This window comes from Neopsephotus bourkii, unplaced genomic scaffold (assembly GCF_033783945.1).
Source record: "Neopsephotus bourkii isolate Nb327-2 ecotype Australia unplaced genomic scaffold, CSIRO-AGI_Nbou_v1 NB_272, whole genome shotgun sequence".
In the NCBI taxonomy this organism is placed as follows: domain Eukaryota; kingdom Metazoa; phylum Chordata; class Aves; order Psittaciformes; family Psittacidae; genus Neopsephotus; species Neopsephotus bourkii.
In genome coordinates this window covers 11617786-11636924 of record NW_026900781.1, presented here as the reverse complement: position 1 = coordinate 11636924, position 19139 = coordinate 11617786, and the positions used below count along the sequence as shown (strand labels likewise).

Sequence of the window (19139 nt, the reverse complement as noted above, 5' to 3'; positions counted from 1 at the left end):
GCAACATGCTGAGCAACGGAAAATAGAGGACGGCAGAGTAGATTCTTAACATAAGTGGAAGTTACAGATCACCCACAGGGAGCAGGTCTTTTGCGTGGGATGTGCTTTTTAAGGGTAAGAAACTAGTCTTTGTATTATGAAAACCACTCTGTCTCATCGGACTCTGTCACTCATTCTTACTGTTCCCTCAATTCCCCTAGTCCTACAAAGCCTTCCAAGGGTAAGAAAAGAAAACAAACAAAGGGTCATGTTTGAGACTGTTCTACACATCAGAAAATTTATGAAGTCCCAGCCACAGAAGTTAAGAAGAACATGACAAGTGCATCATAATGAAAACCTAGTTTAACTCCTAGATAGCAAAGATTTCTGATTATGATTTCTTTCCTGCTTGCTATTCCAAATGAATTTGTTGAGGGGAAACCCACTATTTCCATGCAGCTGGCACTTACAGGCTAGTTATTCTGCTGCGTTCTGAGCAATTCATTTTTACCTCTCTGAAGGTGTCAGTCATGTATTGTCTTAGCACACATGCAGCAATCACTGCATTGAGAGCACAGCTGGGCAGGAGGTGTTTAGATGTTGTGCTTCATCTCTTCTCTCATCTACAATTCCCTGACACCTTCAGTTCTACCTGCACCCCCCCTGTGGAGCAGGCTTGGCCATGAAGCCACTCTCTCAAAGCAAAAACAGGGAGTCAGATAAGCCACCCAGACCACAAAATAATGGGAAGTAGCCTAGGATCTGACTTGGGGTTGTGTTTCACAGCTCATTTGTTTGCAGTTCATTTACCTGATCAACATCATGTTTTTCAAAGTCCTGTAGCTGCCTCTGGAAGCCCATGTTAGGATTGGCACATGATCTTGCTGCGCGAACAACCGACAGTGCATCTTCCCAGCCAAAGTCTGTGATGGTCATGATGTAGGCAACCACTAATGTCACACTCCTGGAGACACCTGCAAGGCTGCATGAAAAAGATGGCGTAATAAATTGAAGTAGTGCTGTACTTCATCTATCACAGTTAAAAACATCACTTCCCAACATCACAGCAGACTGCTGTGCTGCTTGCCATAAGGAAGAAATATTGCAATGTTTGACTTAAAGGGTTTTGGTGATGCTTTTTAAAATGTATCAGAACAAATTATGACAAGATCAAGAATGGGGGTTCTGAATAGTAACTTGTATGACACTGCAAAGGAAGAAATAAGTATGAAGTCTTCTTTAAAACAGGGGACAGTGCACAGTTCCAAGTTAATTTGGTTTTCGGTAATCTAGAAGTCAGTCACCCACTTTCTTCTGCTTATATAGATCAGAGCAGCAAAGTAAGACTGTTCCCTCTTCCTTACAAACAAAGGCTTCCATTTCATTGGGCTGAAATGAACTTTAACTGAACTGCTGAAGTACATGTCTGGTTGCTCGAGTTCTTTTCCTCTTTCTGCTAGCCATGCAGTGTGCAACTTCAACTCTCAGGATTCCAGTTTCACCAGATGAAACACTGGGATAAAGTAATAAACGTTCACTATGAATAGTCTGATAGTGCTGGACAAAAAATTCCCAACTATTACTATTGTAAGTATAAAGAATATGTTTGAGTTACATCTGTACCAGACTCTTTCACTTGACATTTAAAGAATTGTTTATGCTTTTGAAATGCTTCACAAATTTAAATATGTGGTTTTTAAAACTCTAACAGAATTCAGGTTAATTATCCCTGTTTTACATACATGGACACTGACCAAATGACTCATGCACAGCCCTATCATGAGTCTGTAGCAAACTGGGGGTTTATGCTCAGGATCTGTGTATAAGTCCAGTGTTCATATCACAAGATGACTCTGATTCCAGATACAGACTCAGATATGTCACTTGGACATACAGCATAAAGACTACAACCAGTAGCAGAGAGCAAGAAAAAAAACAGGGCGGGATTTCCTTTTCTACTTTCTACTGTCCCAGGAGCATCTCTCCAATGAGAGACTTGCCATTAACAAATGCAATATCTGAATGCTTCAGCAGTGTAAAGGTTAAAAGAAAAAAAAAAAAAAAAAAAGGCAATTTCTGTTCAGAGGAATTTCTTTTTAACAATTCGGAAGTCAGCAAAATAGCTGTTACAGAAACTAAATTGGAATTATGGAAATCACATTTAGAAACAATGATTAAAATAACGAGAAATAAATAGTATGTCTCTAGTCAATGCGTAAGTCAAATCAATCCTACAACAAGGTTTGATGAGAAGCTCAAGAACAATTTCTTGGGCTCCTTTTATCTCCAGGCAGCTGCCCACCCCAGTGACTCAAAAGTCCTAGCATGAGGCTTTAACAGCATTTGTAAATCTTCTAGGCCACTTCAAATAAAGGGGGCTTCTCTGTCCAAAAGGATTTTGCTATAAAATGGAGATGAACACTAACTAGTTAAAATGATGAACATCCAAATTAAGGTAAAGAAACCCTTAAGAAGTGGTATACGTACCAATGAACTAGGCAGCCTTCACCTCTAAGCCGGCACTCATGAATAAATTTGATGCTCTCTCTGAAATGCCTTGCCCTGAAAACAGAAGCAAAATAAAGAAAGTGCTCTATTTAGTAAAATCACTACTTAGAAAGAGAGAAATGTATCCGAAAGCTCACTGAATGCTGTTTCTAGAATTTTGAACTGAATACAGGTCTTACAAAGTAAAAGTTAGTGTCTGCAAATGAAACTCAAAACTCACTGGTACAGTTACTCTCCACTGTATCTGAAGAAACTGGTAATCTTAGGCAATATGATGTGATAAACACTAATGCTTTATTCTGATGACTGTCAGGTCTGTATTTCAGAGTTTTACTCCTCCTTAAAACGAGTAACTTGATGTTGCATGTCTTTACAAATGCCAAGTGCAAGGTCCTACACCTGGGTCAGAGCAATACCAGGCACAGCTACAGGCTGGGCAGAGAAGAGATTCAGAGCAGCCCTGCGGAGGAGGACTTGGGGGTGTTGGTCAATGAGAAAATGAACATGAGCCAGCTTCAGTGTGCGCTTGCAGCCCAGAAAGCCAACCGTATCCTGGGCTGCATCAAAAGGAGCGTGACCAGCAGGTCGAAGGAGGTGATCCTGCCCCTTTATTCTGCTCTTGTGATACCTCACTTGGAGTATTGTGTGCAGTTCTGGTGTCCTCAACATAAAAAGGACATGGAACTGTTGGAACAAGTCCAGAGAAGGGCCACGAGGATGATCAGGGGACTGGAGCACCTCCCATATGAAGATCGGCTGAGAGAAAGTTGGGGCTGTTCAGCCTGGAGAAGAGAAGGCTGCGTGGAGACCTCATAGCAGCCTTCTAGTATCTGAAGGGGGCACATAGGGATGCTGGGGATGGACTCTTCATTAGGGACTGTAGTGACAGAACAAGGGGTAATGGGTTAAAACTTAAACAGGGGAAGTTTAGATTGGATATAAGGAAGTAGTTCTTTACTGTAAGGGTAGTGAGGCACTAGAATAGGTTGCCCAGGGAAGTTGTGAATGCTCCATCCCTGACAGTGCTCAAGGCCAGGTTGGACAGAGCCTTGGGTGACAAGGTTTAGTGTGAGGTGTCCCTGCCCATGGCAGGGGAGTTGAAACTAGATGGTCTTAAGGTCCTTTCCAACCGTAACAATTCTATGATTCTGTGAACGCTCAGGTGTCAGATTAAACTCAGCATGACTACATGAACAGTTCTCAAGGTATACTCTCTCCCAAAGAGGCACTCACTACCCAAACTTACGCTTAACTTTGACTTCACCTTCTCCTTCAAACCATGTACTAGGACACATCTAAATGTTACTACTTTCTTCTTTGCAACATGAAATCTCTCCCTTTTGTCCTTGCTATGAAAAACTACTCAATTCAAGCCCTGTCTTCCTCATCTTCTTCCAGTCTTAGCACCTCAGACTGCAGTACCCCTCTGCCTGCCCTTACTCAGGGTGTCAGCCAACCCCTGCCTATAGCCTACCTATTTTTTTTAAGCAGCTGAGGAGGGAATGTGGAGAAGCTAAAGACTCAGTTTATAAACCTTAAGGTTTTTACTCTTATTATCCTTTACTTATTATGCCTCTTCATTTTTAGTGGGGCAACTCCGAGGGAAAGGAAGTGGGCAGCTGTTATTACCTCAGTAAATCTGAAGCACCACCTCTTAGCAACCCAGTCCCCATTTGTTTGCCCTGCCTCTGGCTTTCAGACTGCAAAGCCTTTGGGGCAGCCTGCAATTACTCACAGGTACAAGCAGCACCTCCTGTTCAAAAGAGCTGGTGTTCACTGTAGTCTTTGAGTGCTCCTGCAATTTAAGCTTGCAAACAGTAGTAATGTGTGCGACACAGAGGAAAGAGCTTCTTAAGGGGTAATCAATACCAGGCTTACGGGCAAAAATGAACCTGAAAGCACACTGCACTCAACACCCATGAAACACAACGTCCTGTATTCAAGATGTTTCCCCTCTCAGGGTGAATATTATACCACAAGAGTAAAAGAAAAAAAAACCTCAGCCCAGCACCAGTAGCCACATAAAAATCAGGAATACCCACATAAAGGGAAGCTTCCCTTCTTGCCCAACAGTGCAGCTGCTGATACTATAAAAACTCAAGACTTGAAGGAGGACAACAGTGATGCAACAGAGTGACAGTGCCTGTGGAACTTGCAAAGGCAATAACATCTAAGTTTGAACATCCAAAAAAGAAGGATCCCAAAGGCCAGGACTCTCTCTCCAAAGCAGCTCTTACATCACTAGATACAATATGGAAAATACAGTTGGAAAAGACCTAAGTCAATTTTTTGGAAAACCTCACGGCACAGTGAAATCCCAAGCTTTCGGACAACTTGTCAACTCAGAATTTTGTTGTTCAAGAAACCATCTGAGCACGTAAGACAGACTAATCTGCATTTCTACTCAGACAGCCAATCCACACATTTTCAGTGGCTAAGTTCTAACAAATCATGGCACTCAGATCTGTGAGAGGGGCACAAGAAGCTTCACATAAACTCAGAGAACAAACAACACATTGGGCTGTGTGTCCAAGAGGCGTTGCTATTGCACAATGAAGGAGCTCTTATCTAAGATTGAATGGATTCAGTCAGATGAAACTTGGCTAGGGACAACATCCTACTCTTCCCATGCACCCTTCCTTTCTCTTTCTAGAAAATCTGGCCAACAGCGTAGCTCCAAGCACCAGTGAATTCACTTCTATAGTCTAGCACAAGTTTTGGTTAAACCCTTCAATGCTCTGGTTTGAAAAATACCTGCAAATGAGCATAACACCTTTGCAAGGTACTAAATATAGCTAGTAGTAAACTCCATTCACTCAGCTTTATTCACCTTCCTTACTGGTGAAACACTGCCAAGCGTGTTTCGGGTATTCATGAAAAAGAGAAGAGAAATAGCCAAGCTCAGAATTAGTGCTGCTCTGCAGAACCACAGCCCCTCCTCACTTTGAGTCAGAGAGTAAGAGACACATATTCCTCCACACCCCTATGGTATCAGGGTCCCTGCTGCCTCCAGGAGACACAGTTACCTAAACTAATTTTCACAGTTATGGTACAAACCATATTTACACGAAAACTAAGATTAAGGACCAGTCATCTGCGTGGCAAGTGCCAGACACAAAGAAGAATGGCGTCTTACACTAACCGCAAAACAGTTGATTATTATCTGTAACAGGAAAGCACTTGACAAATGTGTTGATTTGCAGCCTATTTGTTGGACTGCACAGTTACTTCAAGACAATTTATTACATGATATCTTGCTTTTGCATCTCCAGGCTTAAAGCTGGGTCCTGAACAGCATCATCTTCACAGTGGGAAAATACCACAGGAAGAACCACCAGTGGAGTCCCCCTACCAGCACATTGTAAAAGTTACCTAACTTACACATTAGCAAGCTGGATAATCCAAAACTAGGCTGAGGGCAGCTATGAGACCAGATATGCATGTTCATTTGTTGCTAATCAGACTTCTATGAATGTTATACAGGTTAAAAAGAAAGCATCCAAATCAGATAGGAAGAAGCATCTTTCCTTTAGCGATGGTTTAGTGTGAGGTGTCCCTGCCCATAGCAGGGGGGTTGGAGCTAGATGATCTCAAGGTCCTTTCCAACCCTAACTATTCTGTGATTCTATGTAAATGCAACAAAGATCCACCTAAATTTTTCTTCATAGGTCATCTGGCTTCTATATTATCACCACTAACAGCCTGACCATCGGAAGTTAGTCCTTTAGAAATATGTAGCCTAAGACAATTAGCTGGAACAGGGCAGGAAGGGAAGATTTCATTTCTATAGAATTAATGTTTTAGCAACAGGTTCTAATAGGAGCTGACATATCTGGGAAAGTCAAAGGTCCAAAGTAAATGTCTCACAGTCCAGGGAAAACACTCATTTAATGCATAGGAAGCACCTGGAGTCTCAAAAACAACTGCTTGATTCCTAGCCTTGGTAGCAGCAGAACATGCAAGTAGAAGCAAGACACTGGAGACACTTTAGTGAACCACATGTTAACAGGGGAATCCCTGCTGTATTTCCCTGGCAATTCACGCCTCTGAGGAAGGGAACTCCACTAAACAAACTTACTAGGAGTAAATGTGCATTACACATATAAGAAACCAGAAGTTTCCATCACAAAAATGAGCTGCAGTGAATTAAGAGCTCACAATCCCAAAATTCAGCAGGTAAAGGCTTCATGCTGGACCTTATCAACCTGCCAGCACCTGCAAAGTAGCAGCAAAGCATCTGACAAACTTGCTGTTGGGAGAGCCAGTGTCATGGTTTAAGTCCAGCTGGTAACTCAGAGTAAGCCAGCAATGTGTATCTGGTCAGTTGTGCCTGTGAACCATTGCTGAGAAAACACATGGACCTTTTTCCTTCCTTTTTTCCCCTAACACCATCAGAATCCCTCTTTCAAAGAAGAGGGTAGATTCACAAAGATATTGCAGAGGGACCAATTCCCTTTTCTGTTCCTCAGCTATCCCTCCCTCCACAGGGGAGTACAGTTAATTGCTCCCAAATAAGATTGTGTCAATTCTGTTCATTCTGAACAAAGACTACTTCCTCTTGCTTTCAGAAGACTGCATGTGCAAAGCAAGCAACATTGCTATTTGTGAGCACTGTGATTTGGTTTTACTTGAAGATCTGAACTGTGCAAAGCAAAAAAGAAAAATCGGTTACTCATCAAGTTTTATTTTAAGTGATAAAAATGTATCAGTATTAGAAGTAATGACGTTTGCTTGCAACCACCTGATACTAAAGCAAGTATTTTAGATGCCTGCAGCATAACAGAAACAACACTCATGCAAATATTGTATCTTCTTACTGAAGCTTTAAGAGCTTTGGTACTGTGCCAGACAGCTCAAGCGCTGGAGGTGGTTTTTTCAATATAGCTCCTTGATATTTAACAGGGAGGGAAGGGCTGAATTGTACACTGATTAATGCTCATCACAAATGCCATTCTATTTCCATTCCCAACTGATCCAGATCTCTGTTAACAAAGGGAACAGATTTTCAAAACATTTTCAGAAATGCTACAGACGACAGAGTACCAGCAGACAATGAGAGTATTTCCCTCTAATCTCATATTCTTTTTCCTTCCCAAAATAATCTTTTACATTTATTTTTATTTAAAGTATGTCCAGTTGTCCATGACAATGGCAGTTGGTCATCTGCCTTCTCATTACAGACCTGTCTCGAAATTCAGGGGTTTGGAGTGTTGTTTTGTTATGGGTTGGAAGTGTGAGTGTGTGTTTTGGTTTGTTTTGTTGTTTGGTTGGTCTTTTTTTTCCTTTCATGACAGAAATGCACAATGAAAAGGAAAATCACCACACATGCAATGCCACGCTGGAATCTTTCTAGGGTATGATACACACATACTCTAAAAATACCCCCTGAAAGCATAAGCCGGAATATTGGTGTGATGTGAGAAAAAAGCAGTGCTCCATTTCCTTCCGTACCTCCCAGGCCTCTTTCAAATACTTGTTTCTCTACAAAACTTGGTAGCAGGAAGTGGCTGAAACCCCCCTCACCTCTCCCCAACATAAACAGTGAACTCTAGAAGAAAGAGCTGGTCACCATCCAAGTTCGCTTACAAAACCTGTTTTGATTTCTCTCTGGAATCAAAACTTGCTATGCTCAATGGTTTAAAACATTAAAACCAAGGATAAGTCCATGAGTGTTTCATGAATGTTAGCAGAGGTGCGAGAGAAAGGCTGGGACACCCTAGTTTCAGTACATATATCCTTCAAGGCAAGAGGCACTGCAGGGCAGAAACTCTCTATGGTGCCAGCTGGCTACCAAAAGCAGCACGGCCTTCTGAGGTAGGTTCAAAAAGTCCAGAGCAGATAGTTGCAGGGGTAGTTAGCACACTGGGCTCTATATTGAAGGCTGCTTCAACCCTTGAAGGTTTCATACCTCCTTCAAATATTTTCTTTATGTTAATGGCTGGAGGTAGCACAAACAAAGAACAGCCAAGCAAAAGGATTTACAAAAACAATGGCTAGAATAAACTGAGACTAAATCAGGAACAGACTCACTAAGAAATTCCTGAAGTTTGAGGCCAAAAACAAAGAGTGTTGACAAACTGATCCTCCTACAAACCCTGACACAAAAAAAGCAGGGTCTGAACCAATGTGGCTGGGATAAAGTGGTACTCTGTTTTCTTAATGGATTAAAAACCTCATTTGTCTATACTTGTGAGAGATCAGAATGAGATCTTTTAGGTCATTGTAAAACGGGCATCACCAGTACTGAGGGATTTCTGGGGTTCTGCAATTTATTTTTAAAGAAAACTTACAAGTTCTGTGAGGGTGAGTCAGCAGCAGGAATGCAGAGGTACTTCATTCCCTGTGTAAAGAAGCAAAAAAGAATGAGAAGAAAACATCCACGTTACATACATTTATCTACCACTGTGCAAGTCCTGCTCTACACTGGTGCGGTTTTATTGCCTTTGAGGAAGGCATACCATTATTCAGACAAGCAGACATCATCTCTATGCAGCCAAATTTTAGTTTTAAAACTCTTTTCACATCTGCTTTGTTGCTAAGACACCAGCACATAGCTTAGTCATGCTTATCCCAACGCCCAATAATAGAGCTTCTTAAAACAGAAGCATCTTTAGTAAAGAGGCATAAACCTCTTTTTTATAATCTCATTCTTCTTACATTTCTAGCAAAACTAAATTGCACCTTCTCCTGCCCTTCATTTTCTCTGAACAGATGCTACAACCTCAAATTGTGATAACCAATTTCTTCTGATCCCATGAAGTCATTTTTCTCTACCTCATTGATAAACCAAACAAAATGCATTCTGGAGAAGAAACATGTCTGTGGCATGGGTTTTGTATTTTGTTTTTGGGAAACTTCAAGCAGGACAACTGTAAAACTCATACTTTTCTTCCACAAACTTAGCCTTAGTTTCTTAGTCCGCTATCATGAAAAGTTACAAGATCAAGTAGGGAAGTCAGATAACCATTTCTGATGCATTAAAAATGTTACTGGTTATAGTTAAAACAACACTATAATCATGCACTACTGTTTTGCATTGTCAACACTTGTTTTAACTGTCATTTTATTTTAAAGCTTGTTTTACCCCATAACTGTTAAGAAAAAGAACACTTCTGAAAGTATATTTAGCTAGCTTCTTAAACAGGACTTCCAAGAATACAGGTTGCAGCTCAGACACACACACAAAAAAATCATTCACTGGGAGTCTTTTGACTTGTTGCAAATGCAGTATGAATTTTTCAGATTTACTTGTAAAGATCAGGATTCATAGCAAAATATCCACCATAAAATGCACCTGAGTTTATCTTTCTGTAACAATGTAAACCCCTGTAATAAGCCTGCATGTTCAACACACAGGGAAAGTTATACATTTACCTGTAAGAGATCCTTTGCCAACAAGGTGGAACACAACATGCATCTATACCTGGCATTTCGTTTGCCAGCTGAGGTGAGGACAATTTCACTGCTCAACTGTTAAGGCATCTTCCCCAACACCACCTTTGCTGGCTCAGAAACCTCCGTTTCCTCTACACACACTCTGTTACTTCACTTGCCATCTCACACCAAAGAGCAATCCCTTTTCTAAGAGGTCCATATCCCTCGCATCATGATACACCATCACGCTAATCCTCTGCAAGATGCATGAACTTCACCACTGTGTCAGACAGGACATGGTGAAACCTCACCCCCATGACACTACACATGGTAGAGCCATTTTCTCAACAAAGCAGAACCCCTTCAGCCAGCATCTTCTCCACAGCCACACAGACCTGAGAGCCTGCCCTGTCCTCACCAGGCTTTGCCAGACTCTCTCACTCTGACAGGCCATCCCCAGCATGCCACAATGGGAGGAGAGTTACTTGTCTGTGGCCTTCTGGTCTGGGGGAGGCAGAGTCAGAGGGGAACACTCTGCAGACAGTGCTAAGCATGGAGATGGAGACACGGCAATGCCTGACAACAGAGAAGGCACCATCAGGCCAACACCAAGGCAGTGACAACAACTGGCATTTTGCATGAGAGCTGCATGGCAAAATACAGCTGAGGGGAGAGAGATTAAGAACAAAGTCAGTTTGTAAACCAAAGCAGCCTGCTGCTGGAGGCAATGACATCAACAAGTACAGTCCCTCCTGCCTTGCATCAGAAGGGATGCTTGCTGTGGGAAACCAGGATGGCTCCACAACCATAAGCTGACCCACAGCAGCTCACACAGATACATTCATTTCAAAAGACAATGCAGCTGAACCAAAGATGATAATTATATTGAGACAGATGAATAATGTTAATAAGCCTTTTGTATGACACATCTGAGAGGTCTGCCTTGGACATTAGTATCACTTCAAGTCACTCCAGTAGAATGAGAGCCTGAACGTAAATTTACATGCTATTCTTTCCCACACACCTCTAGACAACGCCGTGTCACTAACTGCACCACCAAGGCCAGAAACAGGAAGATAATTGAAGGTAGGAGATGGGTTAACTCCAGAGCACACCATATGCCAGAAGGTTCTCTCCTCCAGCATGCACTGAAGCAAGTTGTTCCACAGATTTCAGAAGCTGTGGCACATGCTGAGTGCTTTTCACAAGCTGAGTGCAGAGGGGCTTTCAGATCATGCTCACTTTAAAAGCAGAAGTAGCACCAGCACAAGTTTAAGACCCACAGTGTTCTTTTTTTGTCATGGCTGACTAGTTCCCACTACCGCAAGCAAGCATGAAACTAGCCTATGAGAGACCGCACATGGTACTGAATGGCTCATCCAGAGCCTGATCCTGGAAGGCTTCAGCACCTACAACTTCCAGTGAAGCCCACGCCACACTTTTCCTTACTTTGTCCACAGATGTTCAGCATCAAGCTATTAGCTTTACTAATATAGCTTTGGAGACAGGGAAAGGTTAAAGTTACTGGAATTTGGTATTTTGACAAACGCATGTCACTTGCATGGTGTTTTTGGAAAGCTGTGGTGATGGACTCCTCCCTATGAGGAAATAATCACACACTCAACTCAGAAATAGTTATAGGTGGGATTTCAAAAGTACAGTGCAGTGACCTAACCTGACTCCCACAAAAATCAACAGCGAAACTTTCAGTGACTTTGACCCAAAAACACTTTGGCCAGAGTTGGTAACTCCTGAGGATCCCACCCTACCATCAAGTTTTGCTTCTCTTGGTTGAAGTAATAATAACAGAATCAAATAGCATTCATTAAAACTGCATACCTGAAATACAACGGCACAAGATTGAGCAGGTATTCATAAATGAGACTTGGGATTTTCTGTGTAGACGTTCATATGTTGATTACTGGAATTAGCTTTTCCTCACATACAATGGATAGACTTTATTTTTCAAACATATTGGCAATAGGAAGACATGTAATCACTGAACCCTACTGTCTGTGCCTGCTGTTTTGATTTGTTTTGTTGGGTTTTGGGTTTGTTTTTTTTAAACGACCCAGGATCATAATGTTATTTGTATATTTGTGCCCCAAGACACTGTTGTCCTTCCTGTGCACATACACTGCACATAACATCTAAGAACTGTCCCAAAGGGACCTTTCAAAGCAGAAGAGTTTAAGCCAACCAAACAAGTAAATACCTACAACATTTTAGATGGGGTAATAGCATGTAAGAGAGACATGTCACTTTTTTATTACCTAGCACTTTTGTTTGCCATTCTGAAACTGCAAAGTGTAAGATGTAAGACTGCAATGATCATTGAAACAGCAACTAAAACAGAGTAAGCCAAAGCAAGAGATTGTTGAAGAGCCAAGCAGACCAGCTCCTGCTGAAAATTTCAACAGGCCTCAATTCAGTACCCAGTCTGCAGTTTCCTTAAACTTGAATCAGGTTGCAGATGCAGTATCCCAAGTTGAACCCAAATAGCATATTAGGAACGCTGGGAAAATAGAAATTACATGTCAATCATACCGAAGTCTTTATTTATTTATTTTTAAATTAACTCTATTTTGTTCCCTAGTAATGACAATTCACTGAAAATTATTCAGTGGAGGAAGGACAGAACAACTCAAAACAGCCATTGTACCACTTTACCTACACACACTAAATTAGGTGCTACAGAATAGCTGCTTATCCCAAAATGTGATATTTGTTCAAAGCAAAAAGCTAGAAATTATAAAAACTGAGGAAATAAGAAATACTAATTTTAAATCCTACATGAACTAATACACCCACTTTATTTACTGAATACTGCTGCCAATATGCTGTTATTTGAACATTTCTTCAGCTGACAGTTGTGTCAGTCCTGTCTTACCTCTCCAAACAAGTTTTTCTCCAGATTACTCATTTAAAAAAAGAAAAAAAATTTAGAATTTATGTATGTTCTAAGGTAATAAAACAGTCCGTACATGTGGAATGTGTTCAAACCCAAGCTTCTAGGTCAATGAGATGCTGAACAAAGCTTTCTTCTGCTCATTTCAATTCGCTACTTCTTCACACTTGTTACTGTTGCTCACTTTCCATTCCCCATCAATCACCTTCACCATCGAACACCCCTACCCTCAACACACACACTTCTCTAACCTTCTTTGTTATAATTCACATGATGATCCTAACTGATACCCTCATCAAATAAAAGCAGCACTCACATTTCTTTTGGTGTATTTAATCTGTTAAAATTGCCCCCTCAAAACAAATCAGTAAAACAATATATAATTTATTTTTCTGAGTTTTTTGTTTCAGCAGAGTAACCACCAAAACTAGATTTCTATCTCTCTTAGGCCCTGAAACTAAGTGCCACAGTTAAACCGATACAGTGAGAGCTAACAGAACTAGAGCAAGTATTCTGATTTCAAGATTGTCAAAGTTGAAACAAGCGAGAGTTAAGTAGAATTCATAAAATTCACTGTTACTTGAGAAACAGCAACAACACTTGCACAATTTCATCACAGATTCTGGAACTAAGTTCTGCTGCAGTAAATACTGAATATTAAAACAAAACAAAAAATAGGTGCACACATATATGCAGAGGTTTCACACTACAGTTAATAAAGTAATCACAGAATTGGAGTTCAGATTACTTTATACAAATGATTTTAGAGGTCATCTGTTAAGATGGGAAACCAAACAGTTAACTTGTATTTGGAAAACTCAGAGTATAGAACACCACCTTCATTATCATTAGCTTTAAAGAAAAAAAAAAAGATAATGAAATCTTTGTTATTAAATCCAGTATTCCAGGAAGTGTTCAGGAAAAGCAACAGTCCAGTTTAAGAAATGCTCTGTTTCTATTCTACTTACCTATACTCTACTTTAGAAACTCCAGCTTCATTTTAACTAAACATTAAAAAATGGGTTTGCTTTTTTTTTTTTTAGTAGAACACACAGAATTTTGCAGTAGCAAAATGACACATCTAAAAGTGCTACATGTCAGATAATGGGTCAGTGACTGAGAACAGGATCTCTAAAGATCACAAACGAATTTAATTGCATGATACCAAGAATAATTTCAGCTCCCCACAGGATAAGGTGCAAAGACAAATGCAGCACCTATAAGGATGTTTGCTCCTTTGTAATGATCAAAGATGTTCTGAAATCATTCAGGATTATGTTCCGTTTGATTACACATTAAATCATGCTAACAGAGTTCACCTGTGAAAGAAAACTGTCAGCAATTTTCATATAAAACTGAGTATTCTGGCAAAACAGTATGCATGAGAGTGAGAGAAAGGACTAAAAATGCTACTCAGTATTTCATGTTTAGTGGGTTTTCTAAGTAATTTTTCTTTTCTATAGATGTTCTCAGAACATTGTCCCCACCACTGGTATACATACAGTTATTTCTGATGTTTTAGTTAGCACTAAATAAATGTAGTTGGAAACCTGAATCTAGAACTTCAAATGTTAAAAGGTGAGGAAAGGGGGAAAAAAACTCAAATTACAAAATTTCTGTTCTCCAGGGGCAGGGGTTGGAAAAAAAATCAGTTTAAAAAAGAGCAGGATTGTATTTTTGGCATTAAACCTCTCTATTTAAATTTATGTAAAGATACCATCAATGACTTCCAAGAAATTTTTTTTAAACCTAAACCATAAACTTATATTTGTGAACCCAGATGCAAATAGCAAACCTCCAGCACCTGGCAAGTTCTTTCAGGTTAGTCAGAAACCATGTGTTAATTTGAGTCGTCACATCAACAGATGAGGGCAGGACTTATATTTGTTTAAGGGCATTTCAGCAAAAAAGCTAAAGTGGGAAACAGCCAGCACAAAGCTTCCTTAAACCAAACCAACAGGAGTTAATCAAGGGTTTTGTCCAGTAATGCACCAAACTGAACCTGCTAAACTGAAAACCGTTCAACCGTTTGTTTGTCCTTTCAGTTACTTTCTGTAGCAATCACCATTGGTGCTGATTTTATTAATGACTCATAGAAAATACATTTGTGTTTCAGCCAAAAACAACCACCAATTGACTTTAGTGAACGACACATGCAGGTTTAGTTTTGAAAAATATAAATGAAATTGAAATTACACAAAGATTATGAACAGGAGAAAGTGGGATGCTTCTGCAATACAATTTACGCAGTTTGTGTTATACTGAATAATGCGATAGTTTTTACAAGTCATGGGGTTTCTTTGCCATGCTTGTTCATGGTTTTTTTAGAAAGTAGTCTCAGTGACACTTTTGAAAAGTCTGTATCATTAAGGCTGGAATGTGCCAATCAAAAGCACATCCTATTAAAGCACTCCTTCCCCATCTCTCCTCTCTATCCCCTTTCTAAACCGTAAGGGGGAAATGATAAAGAGCTAAGGATTTTCCTTTACTTGCAAAAAGGGCTCAATCTATCCTGGCTCATCTGAAGCAAAGCAGAGTGGGAGAAGAGACTAATGAATTGTGGTTTATTTTCTTTAGAACACACCAAGAATATTTACATGACTCCATTCTTCACCTGAGAGGAAGGACCTTGTTAGTCTGCTCTGAGTAAATGACATATTCAAGCTCCCAGGCATGTTAGAGCATATCTAACATCTGAGCACTACCTATCACACTTGGTGCCTAAACCCCTGAGGGGATCTGAGTACTGCAGTAAAACAATATATCCCACCTGCCTTTTTCATTCAGGGAATGACAGAACATGATCCCTACACCTCTGGAATATGCTGACATAACAGGCATGGGTTAACACACTCTCCACACCATCTCCTCTGCACAGAGTGGGTCAACAGCATTTTACTCTCCTCTGGCCAGCCCTGTATCCAAGCTCTGAGAAGCACCGGGCATTTACTGGTCTAAACATGTCTTGTGCAAACAGCTCATCTCCGAAAGCTTGATACAGTCCTCTCATCCTCTTCTCCTTGCCATCTGCCACTACTGGAATGTGCTTCCCTGACACAGCTAGTGTGTACTGAGCAATTCAAACAGTGAACTAATTTAGTGCATCACCACAGCAGCCTCTGCCCAGGGTACCTCATGATCAATGCTCAGCCCAACACACTTCAAAACCCACCTTGTAGAAGTCTCTTGGAGGCTTCTTAGTGGGCTATCAACATGATTTTTGAAAAATTAGTTAGAGCTCCCAACTTCCCAAGCAGAGCCAATGCCAGACAGGGCATTACTTTAAACCAGAGAGAACTGTCTGGTGCCACTACACCTGAAAGAAAAATGGTAGCTATTTTGCTCAGCATGGTCTTCTGAAACATCTCATGAGGGGAAACCCTTACCATGAAAAGGCAGTGAAACATCCTAGAAGAAAGTTAAGGTTTTTATTAGAAAAAGTGCTTGTATGCTTCCTCTTGATTGCAGCACAAAGGCTGAAAATTGACAGCTTCCAACACTGGTGATATAGGAGCTTAGTGCTATGGATGGAAATGCAGCAGTCTGACTTGACTACATTATTAATTTGCAGAGCTGATCTTCACAACAGTAATGACCTTGCAATATGATATTAGCAACTCTGATTTTGAAGACTGTCTTGCCATCCCCCTTTTAAATAGTTCCGTAAGTCTTTGGGCTGGATACCAAAGACAGCAAAGCCTGTGCAGAGCACATGTTGCCCAGCCATATCCAGCAGGGACTTCTCTCATCATGTCATGAAGATGCAATTTTCATATATGAATGGCCTCCCACAGCTCAAGACTACTTTATGCTATCCAGCATCATACATGGTTTTAATAGACTAGCGGTTCTCACTTGCTGAGCAGCATCTGTCCAGAATTAGCATGTGTTTTTTTGTTTTGGCATTTTGTTTTTGGAGGGTGTTTTTTGTTTGTTTGGGTTTTTTTTGGTGGGTTTTGGTTTGTTTGTTTGTTTTAAGTAGGGCTGATTGGTTTCCCAAATATTTCCTGATTTAGTTATTTTGTTGAGCAGTGATATGCTTTTGAGTTCAGACAAATGCCTTCTGGACTGGTGTCTGTGTAACAATGTTCTGTCAGGTTACAGAACTACAGAAGACAGCACTAAGACAGCTTTCAGCACTTCCAGAGTTATCAGCCAAACAACACAGGATATTTTGTTTTAGCACAGGGCAATCCTGTTATACACACACCTAAAAAATGGAGTCAATCCAAAATGCGCAACCAGGAAGAAAAATTTCCACAAACCAGTGATGGAAAGAAAGAATTAGAAAACTAAAAGGACGTGAAACTATTTCCCTTCAAGGCTTCAGTAAAAGCTCCCCCACAGTAAACCTCATCACATAAGTGCTAACAGCAGATATGAGAGCTTCCTATAGCAAAAAAAACAAAATATCTGCAAAAATGCTATCTACAAACTATGCTTAGCAGATTACTTGCAGTGTGCCAGACCTATCAGTTCAATTCCTCTAGAAGAGCTTGGTTTGCTTTCCTTTTTTAAAGGCCTGCACATGTACAGTGTAAAGCTCATTGGTAAACGTGCCAGACTACCATGCCCACCTAAAACTGCATTAAAATTTACAATATCCAGCCAGGCTTAAAAAAAATACAAAACAAAATTCCAGATCTTCATGCAAGCATGAACGCATTACTCACAGCCTGCAGGCTGTGACCATTTGATCTCAGAAACACTTCCCAGTTTTGGATAAGTGTTCAGTCATTCAGCTCTTCACTGTCCTCCAAAGTTCTGGATGCACCAGCCAGCCACACACTTTTTTAAATTCATAAACTTAATCCAGCACTTCACTCTTGTGATTTCCCTGGCTGCAACTTTCCCATTCTTAGCACCTTGTAAAACAAGCATATCACAGCATTCAGCAGAGATAAAACTGGTGAAAATAAGTTATACGGCTTCTCTATACCATCCTTATTTTTCTACAACTTCTATTCCTCACACTTACTGGTTCTGTTCCAGTCACAGCATCTTTTTGTTGCCTATATTCTATTAATGCATTTCACTTTTTACTCAAGGAGTATGAAAGATAGCTCTCAAAGATCAGCAGAGATTATTTTTTTAGCTGTGCTCTTCCCTTTCAGTTCAGCTTCTTGGATACTGAGTATCTGAAACCCTACTTCTACTGTGATTAGAAATGTACAGTTTGAAGAAAAAAAATAATCTAAAATTCTTTATAAAATGAGCTGGCCTGTGAAGTTCTTTTATTTCCAAAGATACAGTTGGCTGCACAAGCTAAGACTGGACAGTAGCTTAGTACAGCCAGCAGTTCAGGAAAAAGGGGAGGAAAACAACTGCTCTGGAGATAGCATGTACCAGATTAAGATGGTATCATTAATTGCATCTTGCTCTTGGCAGTATTTAAATCTATAGTTGGGGGGGTTGTGGGTAGTGTGAAGAGTAGTAAGAGAGGATTAAGGATGCTGCCTGTGCAGCAGCTACTTGGACATGACAGTCCACTACAACACTTGCTTTCCAGAATGTGAAGCAGCTGTTTTCAAGCAGCTGCACAATCCACATCAAAACCTGTTTGACTTGGGCCCACATTCATCTCCATTTAACATCCTTCGGAACAGAGTCAAACACCTGGAAAATCCAGAGGAACACTCTTAGATTCAATGGACCTGCAACTGGTAAGTAAAGGATGCTTGGTAAGTAAAAGCTTTGCCTTTACTTCCTTCACTTACATCAGCTGACACAAAAGTTGTTAAGACTCCAGAGCTAATGCAGTAGAGTTAACAACTGGATGGTAACAATTGAAGGAATAAGGGGAAGAATTGCTCAGGAGTCATTAAGAGTGCTTCCACATTCTCTGTGGGTTCTGACTGACCACAACAGCTGGATTAGAATATATGGATATCACAACAGTCAGACCTTTAGCCTTTTGGTCTCCAACTCCAACAGCTATTTGTCCTATCTTTAAAAAGAGAGTTCTACCAAGAGATCAATCATACAATAATTTGGGTTGGAAGGGACCTTTAAAGATCATCTAGTCCAATCCCGCCTGCAAAGAGCAGGGACATCTTCAGGTTGCCCCATTCAACCTGACTTTGAATGCTGCCAGGGCCGGGACATCTCTATGCTGTTCCAGTGTTTCACCGCAGTGAAGAACTTACTCCTAATATCTCATCTAAATCTATTCTCTTTCAGTTTAAAACCATTCCATCCTGTCCTACCCCTACATGCCGTCATAGCAAGTCCCTCTCCAGATTGCCTGTAGGGCCCCTTTAGGAACTGGAAAGCTACTGTAAGGTCTCCCTGGAGCCTTCTCTTCCCCAGGCTGAACCACCCCAACTCTCTCAGCCTGTCTTCATAGCACAGGTTTTCCACCCCTGATGAT

General features: G+C 40.7%; 1 protein-coding gene across 11 annotated transcripts in view; it reads right to left on the bottom strand.

Moving 5' to 3' along the window:
* The window catches only part of DUSP22 (dual specificity phosphatase 22), a 42654-nt gene that overhangs the window by 5739 nt on the left and 17776 nt on the right, over nt 1-19139 (bottom strand). For 7 of the 11 annotated variants that reach the window (XM_061346598.1, XM_061346603.1, XM_061346599.1 and 4 more), the window contains 3 exons: nt 8778-8827; nt 2467-2541; nt 790-961 (listed from right to left, as the gene is read on the bottom strand). In XM_061346598.1, the coding sequence (XP_061202582.1) occupies nt 790-961; nt 2467-2541; nt 8778-8827 (297 nt within the window). The remainder of the gene's footprint in view (nt 1-789; nt 962-2466; nt 2542-8777; nt 8828-19139) is intronic. The other 4 variants (XM_061346606.1, XM_061346608.1, XM_061346607.1 and 1 more) reach the window with 1 other exon arrangement.